General features: G+C 43.9%; 1 protein-coding gene across 3 annotated transcripts in view; it reads left to right on the forward strand.

Annotated features, from left to right (window-relative positions):
• Nucleotides 1-12799, forward strand: part of slc4a11 (solute carrier family 4 member 11) — a 181590-nt gene that overhangs the window by 97779 nt on the left and 71012 nt on the right. For all 3 annotated transcript variants that reach the window (XM_049596095.1, XM_049596097.1, XM_049596096.1), the window contains exon 4: nt 4468-4511. In XM_049596095.1, coding sequence (XP_049452052.1) covers nt 4468-4511 — 44 coding nt within the window. The remainder of the gene's footprint in view (nt 1-4467; nt 4512-12799) is intronic.

Raw genomic sequence — 12799 nt, forward strand, 5'->3', positions numbered from 1 at the left:
ATAACGAGAGAAGGAGCCAACCAGCTCTAAAAGTGACTTATTTTCTTTTTAATAAGTGCTGTGCAGTAGATATAGTTCATGTGTATGTGATGAGAGTTTCATGTAGACTGTGGACTAATAAATATTTGGAAAGTAACTTATTAATATTTAAAGAAACTTTAAAGAACTCCCCCGGCCCATCCGCCAGGCTGAAGCAGTCGATAGGGGAAAAGCTGAATTCCAAGTATGTTTTAATGTGTCTTAGATTCACCACAGGCTGAGATCCACGTAGTAAGGTCAGCAGGGCCGCTGCTGGGCGCTCTAAGCACAATGCCTTTGTGCAATTTGCTCTTTCCAAATTGGAAGTCCAATCCTCTCAAATGAACAAAACAGAAAAAATATATTTACATTATAAATGTTATAAATAAGGCACCTGAATGAGACATTAACAGTAGGATATACACCAATCAGCCAAAACATTAAAACCACTGACAGGTGAAGTGAACAACATTGATCATCTTGTTTCAGTGCAATGTTCTGCTGGGAAACCTCTGGTTCTGACATTCACGTGGTTGCCACCTGACACGCTCCACCCATGTAAACACCAGTGCAGGCCAGGTACCCCCCTCATGGCAGCAGTATTCCCCAGTAGCATTGCTCCCCAACAGGACAGTGCACCATGCCACACCACAAATCTGCTCAGGAGTGGCCAGAACATGACAGAGAGCTCAAGGCATCGACCTGGCCTCCAAATTCCCCAGATCCCAGTCTGATCAAATATCTGTGGGACGTGCTGGTACTCCACCTCACAACCCACAGGACCCAAAAGATCTGAAGCCAACACGTTGGTGCCAGACACCACAGGACACCCTCCAGAGGTCCTGTGTCCATGCCTTGACAGGTCAGAGCCAAGTCCGGTCCAAGGATGACGCACCGTGGATCGGGGGAACCTCTGGGGTACTTCTCCCGTTCCTGGAGTCCGCCCCAGTGCATGCTGGGGGTCACAGTGTGATGAAGCCAACAGAACCACATCATCTGCAAAGAGCAGAGATGCATTTCTGAGGTCACCAAACAGCACCCCTTCCTCCCCCCAGCTGCACCCTGAGATCCTGTCCATGAATATCACACAGAATCTGTGACAAGGGACAACCCTGGTGGAGGAACAACACCCACTGAGAACATGTTTGACTTTGTGCCAGGTATGCAGACACAGCTCTCACTTTGTACATGCAGGGACCGGGTGGCTTTTATCAAAGACCCTGGTATTCCCACAGTGCCCCACAGGACTGCCCCACAGGACTGCCCCACAGGACTACCCCACAGGACTGCCCCACAGGACTGCCCCAGGGATGCTGTCCTAAGCTTTCTCCAAGTCCGTGAATGGGCAAACTCTCACAACCCCTCCAGCAGCCCTCCTAGGGCATCGTTCGGGATCCTCCTGTTAGAGGTGTTCTTGGCACGTCCAACTGGTAGGAGGCCGCGTGGCTGACCCAGATCATACTGGAGGGATTATGTATCTCATCTGGTCTGGGAGCACCTCATGATCCTGCAGGAGGAGCAGGAAGGCATCGCCAGGGAGAGGGACGTCTGGGGTATTTTGCTCAGCCTGCTGCCCGCAAGACTAGGCCCCGGAAAACTGGATAAAGATGGATGGATGGATGGATGGTATATGGATGATTATATTGGGCTATTTTGGTGCCCTACACACAGCGCAAGCTGCATGTGCCCTTCGCGGTGGCGCTGAAGGTCAGCATCAGCCCTGATATTAATCTGATTGGTGCATTCCTGCAGTGATGAGGCTCATTTATTCTCCCTTCATGTCAGTGGTTGTTGGACCCATCCACCACCTCTCCCACCTGCCCTACTTGGACTTCTGCTCCCTTAATGTTGGTTGGTGTCCCATTGCGTTTCCTCCTGATGCCGCCGGACCGGCCACGTATCATGCTGATGTACGTCACTGGCCAAGCACCAGTTTTCAACAACTTCAGAGTCGTGCTTGCACTGATTTTACCAAATGCAAATGAAATAACGTGGGCACATCAAGTTTGAAAAGCAGTTTGGTAGAGAGATTGGAAACAAACTCTTACTATCCTGAATTAAAAACCTTGAACCTGTGGTGTTAAATTAAATCAAACTTTCTTCCACACTACCAAACCAATTATTTTAGATTTTTTAAACACATATTTGAGATGCACACACTGCCCAGCCTCGGCCCGAGGACACTTGAGATCTTTCCTATCACACAGTAATTCAGCCATCGTCAGTCGCCACCCTGCAACCCTTAATGACTCAAATCATACAACCCTCCACCATGAGATTACATAACACTTGTGGCAGACGGAATATAATCAACAGTTGTAGAGCTGCATTGATCAAATAAGGAACCCAGAAGGGAAACAAGGCCGTGTCACATCTGAGCACTTCCTCTCCTTAATCCCTAAACCCTGAAATTCTCCTGGATTACTTTAAGCCACACAGTATACTGAGACGCACAGAGGCCATTAGAAGGAGGTGATCATTGGGGACGAGGTAATCTCATATGAATATATGAATATCTCCTTACGGCTGCAGCCTGACAGCAATTAGAGCCTCAGCTCGCTCTCCCCTCCGGGAGCAGATCAGCCCAGCCTTGTGCTTTTTGATTGTGAGGCTTTGATGAGCCAAATCCACTGCACACGACACGCGCCCCCTGCCACAGTCTCATCATGGAGGCAGGGGCTGGTGCTCTCTGTCTTCCTCCACTGCCTGCAGGGTTTTATCATGGCAAGGTGTTCGGTGTGCCGATCAAAGCCCTCCTTTCACCGCACACTCCAACACGTTCACTTGTGGCTGGATTATTGATATGATGATACCCGGGTGCTTTCCTCAGGCTTATTGGCTCATTAAAAAGGGGGTTTCTTGCTGTTCCGTTGCTGGAGGGAGGAGTTACGCACTGATTGATTTCCAGACAGAGCCGACATAGTGCATCACGTGGAGCAGAGCAGGAAAGCCCATGGTAACCTAATAACGTCCTCCCCACAGTAAACGGCGATAACTGCGTTATGTAACGGCAGCGGCGGCCTGTTTTATGGGAGTCAGCAGGGTACGCAGTCTGCTAGTTAAAGGACTCGAGTGTGTTGAAAACCTCGTTCCCTCCGTTTGTCCCCGTATTGTTTTCTAACATTAAAGCTTTTTCCTCCTTTTCCCTTTTTTCTCTCGACACTGGGAAAATCCAGACCTTTGTACTTTATCTGAGCGCTCGGCTTGGCTCCACAGACGTATGTATTAAAACCTTATCAGCAGAGAACTTCCAATCCCTGTTCAATGAGAGCGTTTAGACACTCGCCTCTTGACATTTTCATCACTTTTAGAAAAGGGTCTCAGGCTTCTCTTCTTGGCTCAGCAGTTGTTACTTGTGATCTTTATTTCAGGATTTCCACCATCAATAATGGATGCTCTGTTGGTTCGAACATGCTTTTAAATGCAAATACAGAGTGTTCAGCTTTTTTTTATTATTGAAGTGAGAGCAGACATGGCAGGTGAGACAAGACAGAACTTAATACATCAGGTTACATGACAGACGGGGCGACAACGCCATCAAACACAATCAAAGGTTACACCTCATGCTGGGTGTATTAGAGGGTGGGCAGGTCAGTCTGCTGTGTGTGTGTGTGTGTGTGTGTGTGTGTGTGTGTGTGTGTGTGTCTTCTATACATGAAAAATAGAATCAATAATAAAAATAAAGAGATCACAAAATAAAAATTCCTGGCAAAGTGGTGGTGAAATCACGGGTCCCGTCATTTGGCTCCTGTTTCGTCTTCATCTCAGAAGCTCTAAATGTTCCTTCTTCTTCCAAACTCATATTTTGGTGTGTGTTGTGTGCGACGGAGGTTTTCCTCCCTCAGCCACCCCCGGGTCCTGGGGAGGACGCTGGCTGTTGGACGTTGCATCCCAGCGCTCACTGGCTCATCTTAAACAGCCCTTTTTTAATTAGGACATGAGGCCACTCCAGCCAGGAAACAGGGAGAAGAGATGAAAGCAAAAAAATTCTCGGGGGGCTGATGCTGCATGCTTACAGATTCTGGCTGAGGCCAGGAATAATGAAGAGCATAATAATGATAATAATAACAGAGTAATAATGACAGAGAGGGCAACAGCATGAAGAAAAATAAAAATTAAAGCCTGAGGCAACATTAATCAGGTCCAGACAGACTGCAAGCGTTTCAATCAGGAGAGACTCGTTTCTATAGCAAAAAGAATATTTGTTAACGTGTGCACATAAGGATGAAAAATGTGGAAAGTCTTTGGTGATTAGACCCCATGGAGATGGTTTATCTTTAAGGAGAGCGATGGATCCGCAGTCACATAGGGACCCCCCCCCCCCCCCCCACAGGGTCTTGATGCTGGTGGTGGTCGAGGTGGTGAAGATGAGATGAGACGAAGATGTAGAGAAGAAGTTTCCTTCATGCACACTTTGAATGTGTCAATGTTCCTCTTGCTTTGTTTCAGATGCTGACGACTCCGGCTGTGTGTTACTGAACACATCAAGAAAGGTAGGAATAAATACTGCATTACATTTCATCTTAAAATTATTATTATAAAAGTGTTTTTGTTTTGTTTATCAGAGAACTAAACATGTTGCTGATAATGAGCACGGCCACCTGTCAGAGCAGCTCAGCTTGATTCAGAAATCTGACTTCAGACAGAAGATCAAACCTCTGCAGCTCAAACCTAGATGAATAAATCGCAGATAAAAGTGCACAGTATCAAATATTTACACAGCAACACACACACACAAGCTCTAAAGTTTACTTCATTTGAACATAAAGTCCAGTTCAGACCAAAGATTGGTGACGAGACGAAACTGTTTAAAAACGTCACAGAGAAAAGTGTCAGCGGTGTGAACTGGCCGGTCCGAGCTGGACTCAAGCCGGCTGATGGTGTCACCTGACACTCAGCTGGTCACATGGCGGGCTGCTGGTTTTAAAGCACGTCACCTGTTTCAACAGCCAATCAGCTTGTAGTGAAGTCTGCTGGTCAAGAGCCTCGACACCCATCAGAATCAGCTGTTCGAGAGGATAAAGACGTCTGCCTTGTGGTCACTCCTGAAGTCGACGACAGAAAGAGTTCCCCCTTCACACCACATGGGTGCTGCCTTCTTCGTATGTTTATTAGATGGGAGCAGAAGTGATTAAACAGGAGCAGTGAATAAAGACTAGAGAGAGTAACCGTCTTCCTCAGTCGTCATCAGTAACTTGTGCTACGCTGGACTCTTCTAATCGAGATTATTTTGGTTGAGTCATGAGTACGGTTTGATACCAAGTCCCAGGCTCCTCCTCGAGTTTCCCTTCATACTGTAACAGCCCACAGCTCCACCATGCTCAGCTGAAGCACACTGAGGTTTGTAAAACCAATCCAATTTATGTAAGATATGCCTGACAAGTGAATAGCTCAGCTGTCACAGTGAATATCTTCTGTGGAGCTGCTGTCTGCTGCTGTTTATCTGCTCAGGCCACCTGACTGTTTGCCCGCTCACATTGCTCCATGTTAGGGCTTCTGCTGGCTGACCCAAGGCAAAGTGACGATGATGATGGTACCTATACAACACAGCAGGCGGGGGTTTCTGGGGCGTACATGATGGACACGTGCCCCCCAGTATTCACAACACTTGCATTTGTCCCCCTGAACAAAAACATGACAGTAGCAGAGCTCTTTGATTCTGAACAACCACAACGTGACTCATAGATGCAACAACCCCTGCGGTGACGTTGGGGGCAGCAACCTCAGAAACTGTGGCTCCAATCTGCCATCAAACAGAGAGAAGAAGAAGTGGGAGCTGGCTGCTCCTGGAGGACGAGTCCTGGGGAGGACTGGAGTAAACACGGCGAGAGCTGCTCTGATACACTGCGCTGCAAATTAGTCCAAAAATAAGACGTTCTAGTTCACTGTAAACCCTCAGTCTATCCATGACACTGAACTTTAACGTAAAGTCGACACAGATGCCCCTGATCATCAAAGTGACATCAAAACGTTACGTTCACTTGACACAAAAACTCATCCCCTCTGGGTGGGACACCATTTTTTATGGTAAATCAACAATTTGTGAGTTTTGAGTGAACTCCTCTGCACCCTTTACAAAAAATGTCCACGCCAAAAAGTCTGCCATTAAAACACGATAAATTAATATTGTTTTCCACTGTCACTGTGTTGAATCTTTTAACTAACTTCAGTTCTGATCATAACGATTAAATATTCATTTATTTTCTAAATTTTAACCCTTTAAATGCCGGTTTGTCACTGTTGTTTTTTATTTTTTTTTAATTGAATTATTTTCTGTAAACGAAATGCAAAGTGTATTTCTGTTTTTCACAGTCTGGAACATGTCGACGATTACCAACAACAGTTTATTAATCTTATTATTTATTGTTATTTTTTTGTATTTTTTTATTTTTTCACCTTCGTGGACAAAAGTGTCTCCCTAAAAAAACTGCTATTAAAATATTATATATTAATATTATTTTCCACTTTCACTGTGTTGAATCTTTTAAATCAACTAAATTCTGAAATTAACGACCAGATATTTATTCATTTTCAAAATTTCAACCCTCCAAGTGCCAGTTGTTTATATGATGTCACTGTTGTTTTTAGATGAATAATAACACAGAAAAATACTTAGTTTACATATATTAAAAGATAGGGGAATTTTTTGGGGGGGGTGGGGTGGGGCGGGGATATGTCTGTGATTGGTGACAAAATTTGTTTTGATGCATTTTTATTTTTTGTGCAATTTCAGATTTCAAAAATTCAAAAAAAATAAAAAGTCCCTCTCGACACCTTTGAGGATAAAAATGCCCCGTACTGAAACTGCCTTAAATTAATTTATGTTAATATTATTAATATTATTTTCTATGTTTACTGAGTTAAATTTTTAACCGTCAGCCCAGATCATAACTACCAAATGTTTTCAGATTTCAGAATTTTAACCCTTTGAGTGCCAAAAATTAGCTTCAACAAAACTTAGCTTAGCTTGTACAAAATGTGAAGCTGATATTTTTTACTGTCTGGGATTTGTCAGTGATAAGTAAAAACATTGATACTGGTGCATTTTATTTTATTCTTCTTTATGAAAAATGAAGGGTGAAGGGTGTGAGAGGGTGTTTTTTTGGCTACGCTGTTTATTATTGACTTATTATAAGAGCTGAGGTTGAACTTCCAAAATTTGAAAGAAAACACACATGCTTACCAAAATGTTTGCCATCTGCATTAACACAACCAAAGTTACTGAAAAAATAAAAATCAAAAGGACTAAAATTGTCCCAAGGTTGCGTAAGGGTTAATTCGACTAAAATTTGTAAAGCCAATTTCACTTAATTAGTTTGCAGCCAATAAAAAACACTGTGATTGTTTCCCAGCGTTTAGAAACCTCAGCTCACAACAATATATTTTTAAAGCTCAATGAAATTAAATTGTTGTAAAATGCGTACTCGATGTTTTTATCTTCACACAGCAGAATTAAACACTCAAATAAGAACAACAAAGTTCTGTTACACTGACATAAACTTCCTGTCAGACAGGGTCATGTGACATATTTATTTTGTCCCACCCTGCACGCTCTACGCCACGCCACCAGGCACCGTTAATCAAGAACGCCGACCACATATCACGCCAATGTGGAAGCATGCTTTTTTTCGTTGGTGTCTGACGTGAAGTGACTGACCACATGCCAGACCAGGTTGGACATGTACACAGCTCTGGTCTGGGAAAGAAGTCTGTCGCCTGTTAAGAACTGGTTTCCCCGTGTTTAAAATTCCCGTACATGCACTAATTTTGATGGAATAGGGTGTGAAAATAATTAACTGTGACACTGAATAACAATGAACTATGTGAGCTCTGAGCTACAGAGGTGTGAGTTGAAGTAGAATTTAAAACAGTCTGCAGATTCAGTTGTGGTTGCTGAAGAGCCTCGGTCCAGCCACAGAGACCAAACGGAGTCAGAGGGACCGAGCAGAGCTCCATATTAACATATCAGACACTCAGACCAGACTTTAAATCACCAAGTTGAGTGATTGAAAAACCAATAGCAGTATTTTACAGTCTGCTCTCAGTGACGGGACTTTAAAACAGGTGTAATGTGTCCTCTGCCTCTGGACACGGTCAGCGCAGCCTGTGTGCCGCTGCAATTTAGATCATCTGAATTTCCACGTCGACCAGACGAGAGCATATTACAGTAATCAGGCCTGCTGGAGATGAAGGCATGCAGACGTCTTCTCAGAGTCTGGGTTACACCGTGGGAATATTCCCCACATGATAAAAGGGCGTTTTGGTGGAAACGTCTAATGTGTGGCTCAAAATTTAAATTAGACCCAAACTCATGGCGAAGGCCCATACAGCCCTGTCTATACGTGTCCAGATAGGTTTATTAACGGATGTTTTTCGTCTACATTTTAAAAAAAATGTTGCTTTTAGTGACCTGAAACTCCATTTGTGTGGACGAGAGGCCCAAACGTAGAGGAAAATATCTGTTTACAAGAGTGCCTGTATGGACAGGGTCTGAGATGATGCTCCTCACTCTCTGAGCGTCTGCAGGAAGATCTGTCACATTAATGTGTTCATCAGTAACAGACTCTGTGAGATCTGAGCACAGGATCCATTAGTGAAAAACACTTAAAAAAAAACACACTAAAACTGGACAATTTTGTCCCCAAAGAAGCTTCAAGGACTCTGTTATGGACATTCTCACTGATACATGCAGCTGTTTGCACTAATACTCCCCATCCTGTGTCTGTCTGTCTGTCTGCTGCATCCTGTTGTCCCGTTCATATTCTTCTTCTCTGTCTGCTGTTTGGCCTGTTTGTCTCACTGCTGCTGTCTGCAGCTACCCGTCTGAGGCTCATGAGCTAACCTGCATGTCATCTATGTAGAGCTTGTTGTCACTGTAGTAGTGTTGGGAATGTCTGGATGTGCTGCTGTCCTTTATTTTGACTTTTCTTTTCAAGCCTCCACCTTCCTCCCTAAGAGGCGTTGGCTGTCACCACACCGCCACTGTAAGTAAGAATTAGTTCTTCGTCCATAAGTCCAGTTTAGAGTAAAGATTTGTGGCGAGACAAGTTGAAGCAGTAAACACAAGCAACACAACACCGTACTCTGGTCCGGACGGGGACGTGAAAAGGCGCCTCCCCGGTTACCAGCTCAAGTCCCCATGGACTGAGCTACTGTCGCCCCAAATGTTAGTGAATAAGTAATTATAGATGAATAATTTTTAGGTAGTAATAATTACATGGTACAAAGGGTAAACGGAGTAATGGAAAAGTAATAATGGACAGTTTATGGACATTAACAGGTTTGATTTTTTTTTTTTTTTTTTACCTAACGGCCGGGCTCCACCGGCTGCAAACATAAGCGTCACGTCAGCGTCGCGTCGCGGCGTATTCATTTGGGCTTCACTGACCACGTACGGAAGCGACACGTAGAGAAGCCAGCGGGGTTGTTCACCGTTTGCCGAGCCGAGAGGCTGCATGTAGGCTGCATGAAATGTTAAAGCATTTTCCACCTAAGTTATTACATATATTTGAGTTATCTACAAGTTTACTGTACTGTTTGTCATCTACTCGCTTTCAAATGTCCGCCACGGACATTTACACAATGTCACGGATAAACATGGGTAAATGCATGAAAAAAAGTCATCACATATCACCTCTGATAATGGTTTATTCATTTAAAAACACATTGTGCTCGTTTAGCACACTATTTCATGTAGTTTTTATCTGCTGGAGGGTCGTGTAGGGGAGCGTAGCGCGACAAAAATAGAAGAGCCGCGTAAAATAGAGAGTTGTCGCGCGACAGACGGGGGTTGTCGCGCCGCTCCCGTTGCCGGTGGAGCCGCTGTAATTGATTAACAGGGTGGCGAGCTGCTACGAGACTCACGCTGCAGACGTGTCACGCCGCTGATGTGCCCGGTGGAGCCCGGCCGTAATACTGCACAAAAATAAAAACGCATCAAAATGTTGTGACATCACTAACATGTCTCAGAAAAAAATAAATGAAAATAAATATCCCCCTCGAATTATGTATATGGAAACTAGTTCAGGTTTTTGGGGTCATTTTCATTTAAAAACATCATGGCAGCATGACAGAAACTGGCATTTAAAGGGTTAAAATGTAGAAAATGATTGAATATCTAGTTAGTTATTTTCAAAATTGAAGTTGATTAAAAGATTCAACACAGTAAAAGTGGAAAAAATATTAATATATAGTATTTTTATTGCAGTTTTTGAAGCGGACATTTTTGTACGCAAGGTGTCAAGAGGGAGTTCTTTTCTTTTTTAATTCTGACATCACACAAAAAAACAAAATTGCATCAGAATCAGTGAACACCGGCCTCTCAGGTAAAAGTTGGTGGTTGTTGGACTCATCCACCCTACTGGGCCTTTTGCCCCCTTACCTTACATTGTTGTCCCATCACCTCTCCTTGACACCACCAGGTGCCGTCATAGTGGCGACTGGCTGCGTGTCATGCTGACGTGAAAGGACGGCTTAATTTTATTTAGATTTCTGACGCCAGAAAACACTGACCAAGCGCAAGTTTTCGACGACTTCAGAATGAGACCTGGTCGTTACGTCACCTAATGTTGCACCATGAGCAGCAAACACGTGCAGATAAAATACATTTAATCCAGTCAGTTTAAGCGTCTACATGGTTAGTAGGTGCTGATATTTTACTTCTGAACAGATTATCAAATGTTTAAACCACCACTCACAACCTGAAAATTCCCACCAATCAGGATCAGTTTCTTCCGGTTGAGGTGGTTACATACTGTACAGCTGGTTATTAGTGGACCATCAGGCCCATGTGAACACACCTGTTGTGGATAATTCAGTTTTTAATGGTTGGACAAAATAAGACATTTGAAGACGTCCCCTCAGACTGTTTTTGTCCTCCTCTGTTATATGATGAGCATTATGAGAATGTTCTGACAACATATAGACAACATAGATAGTTAATGAATTGACACAATAAATTAATCAATAATGAAAACAGACCCTTTTATTGTCTAAGTTCAAATTTAAAAACCACAATAAAAACCCATAAACAAAACAGCTTTGATTCCAGAAACCATGTCTTTAAAGTAATGGGTGATATTAAAAGATGTCTGTGTGTCCTTCAGTGTAGACGGATGGACAGATGGACAGATGTCTCTGCACCTCCACAGTTGCAGCAGTTGAAAGTGGCGCCCAGAGGGCATTAGTTTAAACTGGTGACCACGGCTGTCAGGAGGAAGACGTTGTCGCTCGGCGCCCGTCACAGATTTCAGTTTGTTGTGTCTTGTTCCTGCCAACAGCTTGCCTGCTTCTTTTCACTAATCTCCCCGTTCTGTATTACACTTCTGTTTGTTTGCTCTCTCCTTCTGTTTTTTATCAATTTCACACGGTCACATCTTCATTTCACCGCCAAGAATTTCGTCGTGGATCTATTTATTTGCAGCCGTCTTTATTTAGAGCTCATTTTGATGTGGTGGTGTTGGTGCTGTAGCTCTGAACTCTTCACTTCCTTTATCAACACTTTGTTCAAATCAAAGATTGTTCCAGCGCTCTGTCCTGCACAGACCGCACGCACTGCAACACCACACAGGAAATACATCTGAAGATGATGCCACATTAATTGCAACGTTCACCGTTTGACTCACTTGACCTGAAGCAAAGAGAGCCTAAAACCTGACGGACTAATGCTACAAACACATGAGATTTATGTGCAGAGCTCGACACACAAAAAGCTCAGAAGACTCCAGACATGGACTCTGCTCAGCGCTGGTTTTATTTTGAAAAGAACAGCAGGAGATCCACTCATCGTCAGAGCTTCTGTCAATCACTGGATCGATGGGATCGAGGACCGGTGGGTGTCTGGGCTCTTAATCGAGCTGTGTTCTTGTGTCTGTCCATTCATCCGTCTCTCAGGTGATTCTTAGACACCACTGATGAACTTTCGAGGGGTGAAGCATCTGTTCGCTGTGCTGCTGTTTGAAAGAGGACAGTGTTTGGCTCAGAGGGGGGAGTGTGGGTGGAAGGTCAAAGCTTTAGGCCGCTTCCACACTCGTGATGGAGGCTCAGTCTGTGAGGTCTGAGGAATATAAATGTTTTATTTCTGTACCTGTGTGGAGCCCATGGATCTGAAGACTCCATTTAATCTGCTCTACCACATGAAATACAACAAAATCATAGATGCACATGGCCTGGTTGAAGACCTGTGATTCTGTGCCACACGTCTCCAAATTTGTTCAACCACTCAGGGAGGGGAACGTCTGACTCCTCTACGATAGGTGGAGATATGCCCCCTTTCAGCTTGTTAGTATTGGACCTTTTTCCTGTTGACCTATTACGTCACAGACCAAACAATGGACAAACAAGTTAGCTACGGTTAGCTAGCAGCTAACTGCTACCATGGTGGACAACTTTACAGCTCTGTATTGAGGAGACACGACATGAACTGTGGTCATACGGTCACCAAGAATCCAAGATGGCAACGGCCAAAATGTTGAACTTGAGGCTTCAAAACAGACGTGCACAAATCAGTGAGTGAAGTTACAGTAGCTATGTCCCGTGACGTGATGTCCCACGTCGGTGACCAATGTGACCACGGGGTCAAAGGTTACACTGGTGTCACTGACTTTCAAAATAAAAGCAACTGTCGAAATATGACATATATACTGCACATCTGCTTACTGCGTCTTATTCTGAAAAATAAAAGATTGATTTTTGTTCTCACCTGCTGCCCGCCCACGAACACCAGAGTTCAGTTTTACCCGTCAGTTTATATATATAAATATTTTACCTATTACACAGCTTT

The sequence above is a fragment of the Epinephelus fuscoguttatus genome, linkage group LG14, assembly GCF_011397635.1.
Source record: "Epinephelus fuscoguttatus linkage group LG14, E.fuscoguttatus.final_Chr_v1".
Taxonomy (NCBI): Eukaryota; Metazoa; Chordata; class Actinopteri; order Perciformes; family Serranidae; genus Epinephelus; species Epinephelus fuscoguttatus.